This window comes from Crassostrea angulata, chromosome 8 (genome assembly GCF_025612915.1).
Source record: "Crassostrea angulata isolate pt1a10 chromosome 8, ASM2561291v2, whole genome shotgun sequence".
NCBI lineage: Eukaryota > Metazoa > Mollusca > Bivalvia > Ostreida > Ostreidae > Magallana > Magallana angulata.
This window is the reverse complement of record NC_069118.1, coordinates 8219652-8235806: the sequence shown is the minus strand read 5'-3', so window position 1 is coordinate 8235806 and position 16155 is coordinate 8219652. Positions and strand designations below refer to the sequence as shown.

The 16155-nt window shown below is 33.2% G+C and overlaps 1 protein-coding gene across 1 annotated transcript; it reads right to left on the bottom strand.

The window, feature by feature from the left end:
• Window positions 1-134: 134 nt before the first annotated feature.
• LOC128159034 (guanine nucleotide-binding protein-like 3 homolog) lies at window positions 135-15026 on the bottom strand. Its single transcript, XM_052822070.1, has 17 exons — window positions 14923-15026; window positions 10593-10645; window positions 10208-10268; window positions 9916-9998; window positions 9683-9811; window positions 7873-7962; window positions 6926-7061; window positions 6557-6660; window positions 5622-5766; window positions 5021-5108; window positions 3663-3774; window positions 3014-3079; window positions 2740-2882; window positions 2045-2175; window positions 1136-1311; window positions 651-828; window positions 135-254 (listed from the first exon to the last, which is right to left on the bottom strand). The coding sequence occupies exons 1-17, from the start codon at window positions 14942-14944 to the stop codon at window positions 163-165; spliced, it is 1809 nt and encodes a 602-aa protein (XP_052678030.1). The 5' UTR covers window positions 14945-15026; the 3' UTR covers window positions 135-162.
• Window positions 15027-16155: the final 1129 nt, after the last annotated feature.

Below are 16155 nucleotides of genomic sequence, written 5' to 3'. Positions count from 1 at the left end.
ACCTAATATTCAACATCATCAAGGTCTTAACTCTTGGTAAGTTTTACTTACATGTAATCTATTACAAAATACAATGTATACTGCAGTTGCAGCAATGAATTTTAATACTTCTTGCCCCAATCCCTTCATTTAAGTTTCTTTTAATCACATTAAGATTTTTATTTACATTTTCATTACATTAAAATCATAATTTTCCTCATCTTGTGCACCGAAGGCTGACGTAAGAGCTTCTGATAATTCACCGGCAACTTTATCTACAAAATAAATTTATCAAAAACATATTAAATGATGTTCAGGTAATCACAAAATATTATAAAGACAATTTTCCTTAAAAAAAATGGATATCAAATGTAAAACAAAACTTTTTACAGTTAAAATTAAACTTTGTATTGAGATCAAATAAATATGAATCAGTTCAAGCTGTTATATGTAAGGCTAAGATTATTAACTATTGAAAAATGGATATTGTAAACAATACATGTGTGTACCTTTATTCACAAAAAATTAGTGAGACACAAAAGGACTAGTTTGCAAGGGAAAATATTAGCAATGGCAAGGTTCACAGGAAATTCAAAAAAAATTTTGGTTTGCAATTAAAAAGAAGGTTCAAATATTCACTAAGAGAATTTTTTGTGACGAAGCTCACTTACCTGATCGTTTCCTCTGTTTTTTCATCTTTTTGAAGTCCTTTTTGCGGTCCTTGTTGAGCTGTTTGAGCCCCAGGGCCTGACCGGTAGGGAGGGGTTTCTGGGGAGCGTCAGAGCTGACTGACGACTTCCTCGATGAAGACCTAGTGGACTTCACAACAGGAACCGATGTAGCCTTCAACTGGTTAAATTTGACTATTTGATAAGAACTCAAATATGTTATATCTCCTCTGTCTTTCAATTTTTTTGATGAATACTACTACAGACTTACTTATGATACATAATTTTCATGAAATTTTAATCAAAGGATTGTTTTGTACCAGTATAATTTTAATTAAACACATTTTGGCTACTTACAGCCTCTCAATAAATCATGCCCATTAAAAGTGATTTACAATAGAGAAAAGGTTTTTAAACATGGTAATGATATTTGAAGGTGAATTATTTTGTACTTGGTGGTTAATTATTACACTAAAAACTTAGCAAACCTCTTCCATGTCATCATCCATATCATCTTCCATCATTTCCTCCTCTTCCTCTTCACTATCATCTTCCTCCTGCATGTCTTCATCTTCTTCTGCTTTGATCTCTTCCTCGGACATGACAATTTTGGCAGGTCCAAGCGAGTCCACCAACATGTGACTGGTTGTTTTTGATTTCAATCCTGAGGGGAAAAAATATTTTTGAATTCTAGAAGTTTTTTTTACAATTCTTTACATTCATTAACTACACAATATACGTAAATTTTAAGATTTTACGTCTATTTTATTCCTAATAACTCTTTCAAGTGAAAATCATCAAAATAAATTTAAAATGAGTTTGCATACAGCACAAATTGACACCTCACCTCTCTAGCATTTATTGAATACAAGGTTAGCTTTTTAAAAAGCTAAGAAAGTCAGCAATCAGAATTTTAATTTTAGAGCAAAAGTGAATATACAATCTATTAAAATACTAGATAAATACTTTCCAGAACAATAATAATATGTGGGTGCACATCTAGTTTGTAGCCTTATTTTTATGGCTGTACATGTAGGTGAGGAGTTCAGCGTGTAGCGGTGTACATGCAATGTATGACTGCACACCTACTTAATACTTAAAGTTGTAATTTTGTAGACATAACTCTCTACTTTTCATGGTCTGGTGACAAACTACAATATATTTACATTTTAATTTCACAAAGAGAGTTGGGAAGATATACACGGACTCCGCACTGTGGCTGCAGACGATTCCCATTGACAGTCGATGCACAGTATGACCTAGAAACTGACCGGTTTCATAACATCTTCGAATTTTTCTAACACGAACTGTCTAATTTCTTCCCAGAATTCCAATTTACGCAAGCGCAATTGAAGCTTCATCCTAACTTAATATAGTCAGTCCGCGTTTCCCTTTACCTTCCAATACATCCAGTTCCTCCTTCAGAAGGTCGTCGATGTTGAACTCCTTGCTCATCTCTTGGACAATGGACGCACTTACATGTGTCATTTGTTTCTCTGGGGGATGTGTGTAATACGTGATTTTACCACTGTGGAAAGAGAAGGATACGTGTTAAAGCAACAATTCTCTGCAGCTCATCAAAGTCATTTCAAAAATGTTAGCGAGAGATTCTCTTTTCATTACAATAGGATATATTATTTCAATATTCCATACCACCTAATCAGTTTATTGACTGGCAATACACCTAATCAGTTTATTGACTGGCAATACACCTAATCAGTTTATTGACTGGCAATACACACATATAACTTCCTGTAGATTCCTTTTTTTATGCAGAGACTTAATTCTACGATTCTGCCATTTTATATCAAATCATGAGAATATGAATCCGCAAGCAACAATCTTTTGTTGTAATTATATATTATTAACAACTGTTGAAAAATATAAGCACAATTTTAATATCTGCCAGAAATGCTTCTCACGATTTTGCATGGATATAAAATTTTTGCATTTACATTAAGTAAAACTAACACTAATTTTTATCAAATAATTGTTTCAATGGCTCTTCATTCTAACTTTTATCAAAAAATTTTCAAATTAAAATATACAGGAAGGACAATTTTAGAGCCTATATCAGACGTAAGTATCTCACCATGTCCACTCCTGTAATACCGCCCTGGCGGCTTTGTTAATATCTGGAACTCCCCCTTTCTTCAGCTTGCCTTGTCGAGTGGCCAACAGAGAGAGAAACTCATTGGTATCTTTGAAGTCTTGAACTTTAAAATGAAGCATCAACTGAAAAAAAATACAGCTTCAACTGTAAAATTTGATATTGATTTGCAAAATACTTTGACTTTTGACAATTGTGTTAATATATCCTTGTTTGAGACAATGAAGGTTATCTGTATTATGAATTTAGAACATACCTGCTCTTTGGAACAACGCTTCAATATGGCATCAACAGGGTGAATCGGATCCTCTAAACTTTCCAGCTAAAATTAATTATGTTTACAATCAGTAAACAAATAAACTAAATGTATCTAGATCATTCAGAATAAAATAAAAAAAAGAAAGCCAGTGAGAGCAAAGTTTAGCATAACCTCACGAGAATTGCAAAAAAAGAATTTGAAACCCAACAAATTAACAAGCAATACTGTCCCTGATGTCAATTTTAACTTCTGTTACTGAGTAACTTCTTTCCCTAAAAGAAATTGTCTCACTTATATATAATGCACATACACAATACCAACATATCCTTTCAAACTTGTTTTGAGTTATACATGTATATGTATTAAGATTAAAGAATTTAACAATCAAGTTTCTACAGTGGAATTATTAAGTTTAATGGGGACCAATTTTCCATCACTGCCAATTTTCATAGATTCATTGAATAAGATATTGTTGATTTACTTGAAAGCTTTATGAATTATTACTGTGTTTTTAAATTCACTAAGGATGTACATGTATATTTTTGGGAGAGGGGGACCAAAAAAATCCCCAATATTGAGCCTCCACAATTTCTAATGTGATTCCCAATAGGCTGTAAGCTCTCTATTTTGGAGTTCTTGGACCGACCTTGACACAGTTCCTGAGGATGACCGAGGTGTCGGAGGAGCTGGCCGTCATCACCACCCCCGGGCTGTCCAGCAGCTTGATGTGTTTGTCCAAGTGTACCTCCTGCATTGATCTACCGAACATAACATGAAATGTATAATGAACACCCTGTAAATACACAGAATAACACCCTGTAATACATAGAATAACACCCTGCAACACACAGAATAACACCATGTAATACACAGAATAACACCCTGTAATACAAAGAATAACACCCTGTATTACACAGAATAACACCCTGTAATACACAGAATAACACCCTGTAACACACAGAATAACACCCTGTAACACACAGAATAACACCCTGTAATACACAGAATAACACCCTGTAATACACAGAATAACACCCTGTAACATACAGAATAACACCCTGTAATACACAGAATAACACCCTGTAATACACAGAATAACAATCATACCAATGTATCCTGCATTAATCTACCAAAACACAAACTGAATGTGACATCTTAGTCCAATTTCAAATTCTCAAGCTTAAAAAACACTTCAAATGTATTTAATAAAAAAAAAATCAGTCTCTTCCCATCAATTTAAGTACTGTCTCTAGTAGATAGCATTGAATATCTCTTTTGGGGTGTATTTGGAATATGTCACTAAATTTAAAATACATAAATCTTAAATATCAGCAGAAAATACATTGCCCATATCTATATCAAAGTTTATGAAAAGAGGGAAGGGGTGGTCATTGTTGCCTACATAAAACACGTGATGTTGTTTTTTCTCTAGTAGGAGAGGCCAAATACCATTGTGAATCATCCAGATTAAGAAAAAATACAACACTAAATACAACTTCATTTATAATGGTTTACCTAGGGGACATCTAAAATTTTGCAGCAATAAAGAGCACATAATGCACAATTCGTATCCATTTTGTGAATTTTTCAGAAGAAAATCACTGCATGTGTGTGTGAACAAAGGCATTCTACAACAAGTGCAAACAACATGTAAGGTCTTATTAATGCAATCTATATCAAGTTTACAAACTAAAGGTATTTACAGTTTGTTTCATTTATCAAAGGATTAACAGCAGACCAAGAGCTGTAACTATTTTAAAAATAGAGTACTGTAAATTCCTTATTTTACGTGAGCACTTTATTCCACATTTCTGCTGCTTTGCATCAAATTTCGAAAATATAAAAACATGGGCACCAATATTTTGTTTTAATTTCTTATAGCTCAAAACTGAATAATAAAAGCAAGATGTTAAAATCCACAAGAACTGCTTCTAGTGACTTTACGCATATACTTATTCCTCACGTTAAGTAAGAAATCAACAGTATAGTACTGTGAGTCCTTACTTGGTGACTCCTGGCATGGCTCCTACATTGCATGTCCTGGACCTCTTCAGACTGTTAATCAAGCTACTTTTTCCTGTGTTAGGCAACCCTGGAATTTCAGAATGTTTAAGTAAAATTGTGAAACAATCAAAAATAATAATTTAAATTCTAACTTAAAAATCAACTTTAGTCACGAAAATATAAAAAGAGAAAACCTAAAAAAAAAAATTCTTATACAATCAACTAATTTTTATTTCAGTTAATGAATATTTACAGGAATACAGGTGTTGCGACAAGCTTCCCTATGCATTGACATACCGTATATCCGGGGTTTTTTGCGTGTCACAAAATTTGTAAAAATAGGGAAAATATGTAGCATTTTTAACTTGCCTCAGTCAATTTTTGTGATTTTAAAAGTATCTTACTGAAAATAATACAAGATATAATTTCTGCGTATTCAATATTTTGCGATTTGAAAGAGATCCCAAAAAAAAGTGAAAATTAGATCATCGCAAAAATTACCAGATAAACAGTATTTCCCCAACCCCGATCCAATTCAGTCTTCATGCCCTAACAAACAACTGATGTACTGTCCAACTACTACTGATGGAGATAAACTGACCTACTACCCCCACCCTGATGGCGGTCTTGATGTTCTGGTTCCTGCAGTAGTTGCCCAGCAGCTTCATCAGTAGGTCGGCCCCCAGACAGTGGCTTGACTTCAGCAGGTCATCACTGGCGTGCTTCAGGGCCACCTTGGTCTGACTCTACAACATACACAAACTCTGTACATGTGAGGGGCCTAAACAGACAAGAAAAGGATAATTTTTGTTCTAAAAATACAGTCATTCAACCCAATGCAAGTGTACTGACCATATGAATTGATACATATTGTAAAGGTACGGTCAGACGATATAATTTTCCATCAGATTTTCTCATCCGATTCGCTTTCAACTATATCGGTCCATGTGACCACCTAAGTCAAAAGTCGAAAGCAAAGACTGAAGTCGATTTAAAATCTGAAGTGCGTCCGAATTTCAATCGACTCTCTGATGAGAATCTTGACATCACAATAACTTTTTCCCGTACAACAAAAATACTGAATAGGTTTTATTAATCAAAAATGGGTTGTAAAATCATATCGTGTGACCACCTCATCAATCTACTCCAATCGATTTACCTGAGCAAGTCAATTGAAAATCTGATGGAAAATCGCATTGTGACCGCACCTTAAGATTTATTATGTATTAAGCAGGATTTAATAGTATGTCAAAAATCATCTTTAATTTAATCAGCACTGCTTTATTTTGTGTCTCTTTAAAATTACAAAATCAATTCAAACTCAATACTTGGTACAATAAAATTTGAAATCATTTCTTATACAATACAATAAAATTATAAAATCATTTCAAATTCAATACAATCTAGATTTTCATTATTTCTTACACCAGAAACAGAAGTTTAAATATTCGGTTTTCTTTAAAAAGCATGATTAGTTATGCTACTTCTTTCCTTAATGTACGTGTAACAAACAGAGCAAAGTCTATAATTCCTTACCAGATTTTCACTCTGTGTTTGAGTAGATGCCTTAAAGGCAACTGTGGGGAACTCATTTCTCAGGTATTTTAACCAGTCTTCTACATTCTCCCTGGGAATCAAATCTAAAAAAAATCCATCATTGTTTCTTCAACTGGTATCAGTTGCAATGCAAGCATTCAGCTGTATTAATCATCTTTTCAATCATGAACAAATTAACTTCTCAATTCTTTTTACATAAACTTAGCAACAAAATAGCCTCTTCACAATATTGAACTGGAATGCTGAACAAACAATTTTGTCCTGTAATACATACAAGTGTTAACTGTTAAATATTATATGTATTTCCACAAGATCATATATGATTTATGCTCACATTACTATACAAACCTATTTTGTTGAGTACGAGGACCAGTTTTTTGTTGGTTCCACTGCTGATGATCGTCTCCTCCATCTGAGCGCAGCGACTGCCGAGGGGATCGCGCGCATCCAGTACCTCCAGTATCACATCCGCTGCATCCACTACCTGTCAAGCCATTGAGATAAAAATACATTACCTTTCGCAGATAAATTTATCATATACATATGTAATAAGAGGGCTGTATCATGCCTGGATGGTCATGACCATTTTATACCATATTAATCTCCTGTAGAAGGAAAGCTTTGTATGAAAATATAGAAAAATATTCAAGTTTTAAAGCAAAAATATACTGATTTTTTTCTTTAATAAATAATAGTTCCTGACTTAAAGAATTATATTTCAAAAACTTTTGGTAGATCTGTTAATTTGCTTTTGATCTACCTTTCTTAGGAATCAAATATCTCTTGATTTTGGTGGCAGTGAACATGATATTATATAAATAGTGCCTGTTTGGGAGGGTAACAGTTGAAATTGACACCCCGAGAAAACCATTGTCAACCGACGCCAAGCGGAGGTTGACAATGGTTTTCGAGGGGTGTCAATTTCAACTGTTATCCTCCCAAACAGGCACTATTTATTCTGTTATACTGAATGTCTTTTTTAAAATTTTTAAGAAAATTTTACTGCTTTTTTATAGGAATAATGTGAATTCTACAGCGAACCGTACGCGCATAATTTTCGCGCATGTAACATTTTTTAATGTTACCCGTTGCCAAGTGCGTTGCTAACGCAACGGATAATAGTAAATAATATTAACTGCGTCTTAACCAATCAGATTTCAGTATTTAACATGAAAGTATAACAACATTCATTATCATGAAAGTTCAGATTTGTACATTCATTTGATTAAAAATTATAAGTATAAATCAGGTACAGATAATATAAGCAAGCAACAATTTCACCTATCTTTTTTTACCTTTTTAAATTCCTTGTAGTATGCTTTAAGAGAGGTTTCAACAGATTTACCACTAGAGAACTGGCTAAGGTTGGATCCACCCACATTTTTCTGAAATATGAATAAACAATTACAAACACACGTGATATCCTTTCAATGTTAACCATCATCAATATCAATACAAGTACATAACCAGAGACATTATGGTTTTGTGAGCATTTATAATATTGACCATTCTTTGAATTTGTCTTTCGAGTTTAGTGGGGTTTTTTAATTAAATTTATCAAATGAACATTTCAAATGTAAACAATCTTCCTAAAAACAGGAAAACGGGTGCATTGATTTCATAAAACATTAATAACTTGTTTTTGCTTGATATGTCCGACACCCACATCCAGCTGTGAACACCCTACTGTGGGCCTACACAATAAACTTTTATCTTTTTCATAAATCATATTCATTAAATTTCAATCCATTACACATAAATGAAAAAGTTAAACTTTTTACTTTATGAAAGATTTTAGATGGTTGTTTGCATTGTTTGATGGATTTCAAACAAAATACTTTATAGATCCCTAAGATTATATGTGGATGTGTCCAGCCACCTCAAAGCATGATATTGTTTGCAACCATGCATGCAAATGGTGAGATTTCTGTTGCAAAAAGCCAGTGCGAAGAAGCCAGTTGTTATATAAATTAATCATAATATTGTTCCATGAGTTGACCAAAAGCCCATAAGATTGTGCAAGTTTGGCCATGGTTTTCCAGTGATGCATCATATAATGTGTATGATCACAAATATAGTGAACTACGAAGAAGTTTTACATAGGCATTAACTCCAGAAAAGTTTCAATGCAATGGTTTTTCTGACCTTTGTCCAATGAGATCGTAGTAGGCTTACCGCTTGTGACTGAGAGAGAGAGAGAGAGAGAGAGAGATCATCATTAGTTATAAAGTGGCTAATAAAATAAAGTCCATTTTAACCTAAACTGATGTAACTTTGAAGTATTTGGCTCTTTTCGGTGTATTTCGAAGTATTTCAGTGACAACACAGTCTAGCTCTATATAAAAATTGGAGTGATGTTTTGCCAAAACATCGAAGATTTTACCACTTCTGAACTAGGATTTGAAAAACTGTTCCCAAGAAACTTTGAAATATCTATATTTGTCAACATCTAATGAATGTATGCCAAATCTTCCCAAAACTAAACGTAAGTTGTACTTTTGCTGGTTAACACATGGTAAAAACATTGGTATTACTGGGTTTCGAATTCAGGATATGAGGAATTGAAGAGTTTTAGGTCGGCGCTGGATAAAGAACATCCACAAGGGCTAAGTTCACGTATATATATAATGCTATATAAGGTATGGTAAAAAATCAGATTGCACAAATTTTTCAGACTGCACCTAGTAAGTACAAGTATTCCTGAATCTTCCAGGAATTAAACATAGGTCGTAATTTTGCTAGTAGGCCTAGACCCCTTGGTATAGTGTCTTCTGATTCACTATATCATCATTCGTTTATACATTTCTATGTTTCATGCCCGTATTTTCTGACTTCAGGAAATTGTTTTGGTAAGTTACGTCATACGTAGACATTGTTATCAACAGCAAAAACTTTTTCTCTCTCCTTCTCACTTTCTCTCTTTCTCCCCCTCTCGTCACGAGCAGCAATGTCTTAACTCTGCCCTACTACGATCTGATTAGACAAAAGTCAGTCAAACATTATGTTGAAACTTTTCTAGAGTTAACGCCTATTAAAAGCTTCTAGGTAGTTCACTGTAGTATCCAGTCATTAGCATGACATCTACATAAATTCTATTCAGTGTACCTTCCTCTCAAATGCCTGTGTCTTTTTCTCCGCATCTTTCACTAAAGAAACTAAGTTTCGCTTTTTATTCTGAAGCTTTTCCCTCTCCTTTTTCCTTCTTTCCTTTAATTTTTCTCTTTCCTCTTCTATCTATGAAAGAAAATGAAATTTCATTAATACTGTATAATACTGATGTGGTTATTTTATTTTGTTTCATTGCAGTTTTCTTTGGAGAACCCTGTTACAATCAATACCTTTCTTTTACGTTCTTCAGCTTCCCGTAATACTGACTCCTTAAAGGGCAGACTGTTTGGAATACCTGGGTCTTTTCTTTTTTCTGCAAACAAATTGACATATTTCAGATTTACATGTATCATAATGAGAGCAAAATCATTTGTTTAATATCATACTCTTTGTTTAAGGCAATCTGTCCTCAAAAAATAATAATAATCATCATGATAAACAAAAAATTCAAATTTAAATTATTACACTGTACAAAGAAAACACTGCCCCAAAGATAATAAATGAGATCTCATGATTACTCACTGATAAATTTGTTTGGGTTCTTCTTTGCTTCCTTTTTGGCTTTTTTGTTGTGTATGCGAACCTGTGAATAACAAAACCTAATTATGCCAAATGGGAGTTAAGCATGTACAAAAAAATCAGTACATGCATTATATGTTCACATAATTACATACATATCTTACACATACAGTTCAAAGGAAGCATGAATATGTCTGGCACAGTGATAGTTTTAATCATACAACTGTTAAGTATATAAATTATCTTTTCATTTCTTTTTTGGGGGGGGGGGGGGGGGGGGCTCCATGATTTACAGATATTAGATATATTACATGTACATCTTATTTTTTTAATTACTGTCATACAGCATTCACTCATTGTCTTGTAAAAACAAAAATGTGTACATTACCAGCTTTTCTATCTTGTATCTTTTGGCAGCAGATACCCTCTTGCTTTTTTTATCTGTAAATGAATAACTTTATTAATATTATTTTGTTAGGTATGAGTATATAAATAGGCATTGTAGTAGTTTTACCCATGCATTAAACAATATTTAAATTGATAACTGATATCCAAAGGTCTTTTTTACAAAACAAACTTAATGTTTCAACTAATCAAAAGTAAAATATGCATGTTAACATTTTACACTAATCTTTCTGAAGTTTGTTGTATTTAAAATTATTGCAAAAATGCCAGCTAAATAAACCCCAGCAACAAGGGGCTCAAACACATTCATTTGTATGGACATACTTAATAGTTATACAGATGAATGCTAAAAAGGACAATCTATAACAATTTAACCCATAGACTTTCAGAGATAAGAGGACTACAATTACTTATACATATAGTGAGCAAGGCAAGCTCCACAGACAACGTGTATAAACGGAGGAAATTTGAGTTAATATCTGCACATTGTTCAAAGAAATTTTAATGGACCCGTTCGAAAAAGTTCAATATCCTAATAATCCATTGCAGTACATAGCAACATGGTGGAACAGGAAGAGTTTCTATAGAAAATTCTTACCTCTAAATCTCATACATCTATTTCATTTAACAATAAAAAATCCTTTAAAAACACAAAAGTAAACAACACATATGCTTACATAAAATAAACTGTACCAATCTGAACTTTTGCTGACATATGATGTCATTTCCTTCCCCGAATTTATCCGACAATTTATGAGAACTGTCCTGCTATAATTTTCTGCGATAAATTTTGAGGTGGATCAAGCATTTGTACTGGGTGCAATGTGTAGTAAGTACTCAGTACATGTATCAGTGTTAACGGCGACTCTTAGACTGATTAGTTTTGTTTTGATATTTTTTTCTTGCTTAGTAAATACACATGGAAGTTGCATGCTTAGTATACTGTCTTATCGATCCAATCCAATTGCAACTTTTCGGGCCTTTCCAGCAGGCTCCGAAAAACACCTCGAATGTATTAACATTACCAGATGTTAGAATTTCATACAAAATGGAGTCGCTTCCCATTAAAATGAGTATCGGCTGGACAGCCTTATAAGTCGCTTCTGTGTTATATTTTAGGGTATATCATTTACTTTAATGAAGTCTAGCTTATATCTCAATAGATCTTTAAATGTGTTGTATTCATGTCAAGTTTTATAAAAAGGAAGGTTGTCATGGATGCCTAGGTAATACATTCGAGGTGTTTTTTCAAGCATGCCAGAAAGGCCAGAGAAGTTGCATTTAGATCCAATCATATATGCATATGTTAGGTAGTTGACACAAAAAAAATTTTTTTTAAAAAGTCTAACTATTATCAGAACTATGTGCAGCCATGTCATTTTGTAATAAATAAATAAAACAAAAAAGAGAAGAAATAAACTGTTAAAATATCTACATGTATTTGTTAGTTGCATATGTGGCAAACCTATAAAAAGTATATTGGATATCATACACTAAAAAAGGGGGAGGGCACATGTCTACAATGCATATATTATATAGCATACAAAATAAAAAATCAAAAACAAAATTGATGTTACAGAGGAAAATAATTAAAACACAGATAACAACAAGGTACAAAATGAACTCAAATGGCTTTGTTTTTATCAAAATATTTTAAAAAGTCTGTTTACCATTTAATTTATGCTCAGTGGCAGTTTGTATAAATGTATTAGCCTAGGTTGGGACAATTAGAATAAATGTTTGATAACTTCGGGTTCCTTGCGGTGGTAAAAATTTTCAAGACAAAGCCAAAGTTTTTAAGTTGGGGCAAGTACATGTGTTAAAAATAATGAGAGATGTTAAGTTCCTTCTGCGCTTGTCCCAACGGTCACACCGTTAAACATATAAGTCACAGAAAATCTGGAGGATTAAAAGATAATCTTGGATTTGGCATACATGTTAGCTCTATCGATTTACGCGGAAGTCTACCGCTTTTTAGCTTTGTCTCCCGCCTACTGGTTTTATTAAAAAATCTACCGCTTTTCTTCAAAAGATGTTCCTTGTTTTGATAGCTAGCCATTTTGGAAGCAATTGTGGTCCAAAAAATCTTGTTGGGTTTGAAATTGGCGCGTGACTTTATGAACACAAACACTTTTTTAAGTTGGGTGAATGACAAGGTTTTAAGCATGTGTTTTACATTCATTTGAACAATGAAAAAGATCACATTAGTTACAAGACATGTCAATATTAACACTGCAAAGGAAAAAGAAGCTTTGCAATTCCACACATGGCTTTAATGATGACTGAATATATCGTTCAACTTGGCCATAACAGTAAACTTGACTTGCAGTTGATTGCAATGCTGCATGATTTGTTTCAAATTGATTTTGAAAAAAAGTATATGATTTCCTACTATACTCTGTCCAGTTTTTTTGCTTTCAAAACTTGTCACTTCATATTTTGATGATAATAAATACCTTTGTGCTCAAACTATGTTTAATATCCATAAATATGAAAAATGTCCAGATTATCTGTTTTGAAATGCAACCTCTACTGCTTCAGGTTTCAATACACATCCCAAAATAGAAAGTCTGTGGAGATTTTGCATTGCATCAACCATAATTAAGCCCGGGTGAGAACGTTGAAAAATAGTACGAGGTAATCCGAGAGAGTTCCAAATGCAGAAAAGATGTACACATTTCCCATTATGCGTAGTTTTATTAAAAATCATCAATAAGTGATGGAAGAAATAACTTGTGACAGACTATAGTTCTTAATTCTCTTATGTGTTTTGGCAACTTAACCTTTTTTTAACAAAGGCTATTGTTAAAGTCTCTGCACTCAAATACCTTTAATCAGTATGATGATAAATGCATGAAAAAAAAAATTATTGCATGTGTTAATATTCAAAAATATGATTTTCACCAATCTTATATTTTAGTGGATATTTTTAATTGCTTATCAGAAACCCTTACTTACATAAATATACATGAACTGATGAAATATATGAAATCAATGCGAAAAAGGCCGCATGCAATGCTACCGCTCTTCGGTTCAAATCTACCTATTATTCATCACTGGAGGTTAACATAAATAGAATTGGCTTTCCGTGTTTATCTCAGGACAACATCATAGGTCTGCTCTGAAAATTAGACCTAAACTTCACTTTTGTCGAGTGATACTGGAACTTTTTTTTTTGGACAACTTGCACATGTGCTCTAGACTAGAGCACATGTGCAAGTTGTCCAAAAAAAAAAGTTAGAGATGTTAGAGAGCCTCTAGTATTCTCTTTTGAGAAGTGGACAATGCGGCTATGTTAAGGCTGCCTGATTAATTTCACAGCGATATGTAGAAAGTCACTTGTCTGTACTTCATAAGATATGACGTCATAGTTAACTTTGACGTCACGATCTGCATTCCTTTCGATCGTTCTTAGGGAATGTATCGTAACATAATAAGTGATATTCATTGTGCTTAATAAAAGCGTTTCATTCCTTTACATAGACACTGTTGTAAATACTACTGATACTAAAAATTAAAATCACCGATATGGAGTTTTAAAAAATCAACAGTTTTAAAGCTTCGTAATAGGTAAATAACTATTTTTAAACTAATGGTTTTGAGACTCCCCCTGCTACGTGTAATCTAATGAATGGTGATATGTATATGCATATAAAAAACGGCTTGGCACAAGTGAAAGATAAAAACAATCTTAGTATATTTTACGTGAAATCGGGAGAGAAAATCAGTACCAATGTGAATCTTGCTGGGGTAAATCTACCGATTGACCCGATTTTGTGTAAATCGAGCCTAAAAGGTAAAAATGTGCCTAATTTCGATGGCAGTGAGAAATGTTTTGACAATATTTCAAATAAACGAAATATTTGCATGAACCCCCAGCAAGAACTGCAAAATACATTACTTATCGAAGGACTTTTCATAAAAATATTTTTGATTTAATGTCATTATTCACTTGTGCCGATGCGATTTTTATAGATTATTTACCGTGTTAGAATACACCCATCACGTGCTTAAGAAAAATATATGACGTCACAAAAATACATCAAATATAGTGTTGGATCTCACTGTTAATTTATGTAATAAAAGTTTAAAGAAACTCGCCCGGTTAATGTATTTTTCGATAATTAAAATAGTATCATTTTTCGATAGATATTTAGCTTCGGACAGCCTTAACATAGCCGCGAATGTCAGGCATAGCCTACATACACTTCTAGTGTTCAGATGTTAGCTGATCCGTATCCACAATTTTCAATTCAGCTAAATAGAAACGTATAACAGTAAAAGAACATTAAGAAAGGAAAGAGGAAACTTACTGAGGAATTTCTTATTAGGCATTTTCTCTGTCTGTCAGAAAAAAATCAGCAATCGACCATGTGTACGCTTAATAATAATCAATGTCTAATACCCTCTTTTTAATTCTAATCAATTTCTTTGTTAAAGAAAAACACATAGAAGATGCAGGACAAAGCAGGTAAGTGAAAACCGATAACGTATAGATCCGGAAAAATAGTTGAACCGTCTAGAGATACTGTTTCTTCTCTGATTTTCTTTTTTATGTATATATTTCAATAATGATCAGGGATCGGGGGAGGGGGCTGGCCTCCCCACTTTTTCTAGCGGCAAAGATGTCTATTTATAGAATGTAAAATTATCATAGAGTTGCGCCCCCCCCCCCCCAATTTTTTAAGGGAGTATGTAAATAACGAAATTAAAGGGGCATGATCACCATTTTGGTCAAATTCTATCATTATGTTTTTATTATTTTCAATACTTTAGAAATGTATTTCTAATGATCAAATAAAATTTGAGAGTCATTCGTAGAGTTATAAGCAAGATACAGGGCTCACAATTCTTGTCATGTATAGGTTCAATATACCAGTAAAAAATCTTTTACCAACTTATTTGTCTATCTTTTTATTTATTTTAAGCAAAGATAAACAGTTCCTAACGTTTAAAACATTGGTTTAGTTTTGAAACTGAAATTTTCACTTCAACGTTCAAAATGTAAACAAACGCCTTGTTTACATAGGGAAGAATTTCTCGCTTATAACTCAGCGAATGACAATCAAATTTTGGTTGCCTATTTAAAATGCCTTTATGATTCATTGTAAATATTAAAATCGGAAAAATAATTTTTGACCAAAATCGTGACCATGCCCCTTTAAGACAGAAAAAAAAGTTACAGGTAGACTACGCTACACCCCCCCCCCCCCCCCATATCACGGATTAGGATTTTTTATGATTTTGAGAATTTGGGAATTATTTCCCTTTTTTGGGGGGGGGGCGTGTCAAGGTTTTTTCGATGAGTTTGCCCCCCCCCCCCCTCCCGTTTCAAAAACGATGCTACGTGCCTGATGATGAAATGTGCAAGTCGTAAGTATCATTTTATAAAATTATATAATATTTTTTATATCTGAATATATTGTTTTAACGAAAATTTATACAATGACTTTTTTATAAGCATTCAATTAAATTGCATTTTGCTTGCCATTATAGCTACACATATAAGGCTAAAGAAGAAAAACCCATAGCCTGCATGGTAATGT

What these genes read in the sequence shown, in the direction of transcription:
- LOC128159034 (XM_052822070.1), bottom strand. Translation starts at nt 14,944, where the DNA reads ATGCCTAATAAGAAATTCCTCA. An exon ending in GCCATGCCAGGAGTCACCAA is followed by an intron (nt 3,775 to 5,020) that starts GTAAGGACTCAC and finishes TATGTTCGGTAG; the next exon opens with ATCAATGCAGGAGGTACACT. An exon ending in GTATTACAGGAGTGGACATG is followed by an intron (nt 2,176 to 2,739) that starts GTGAGATACTTA and finishes CTCTTTCCACAG; the next exon opens with TGGTAAAATCACGTATTACA.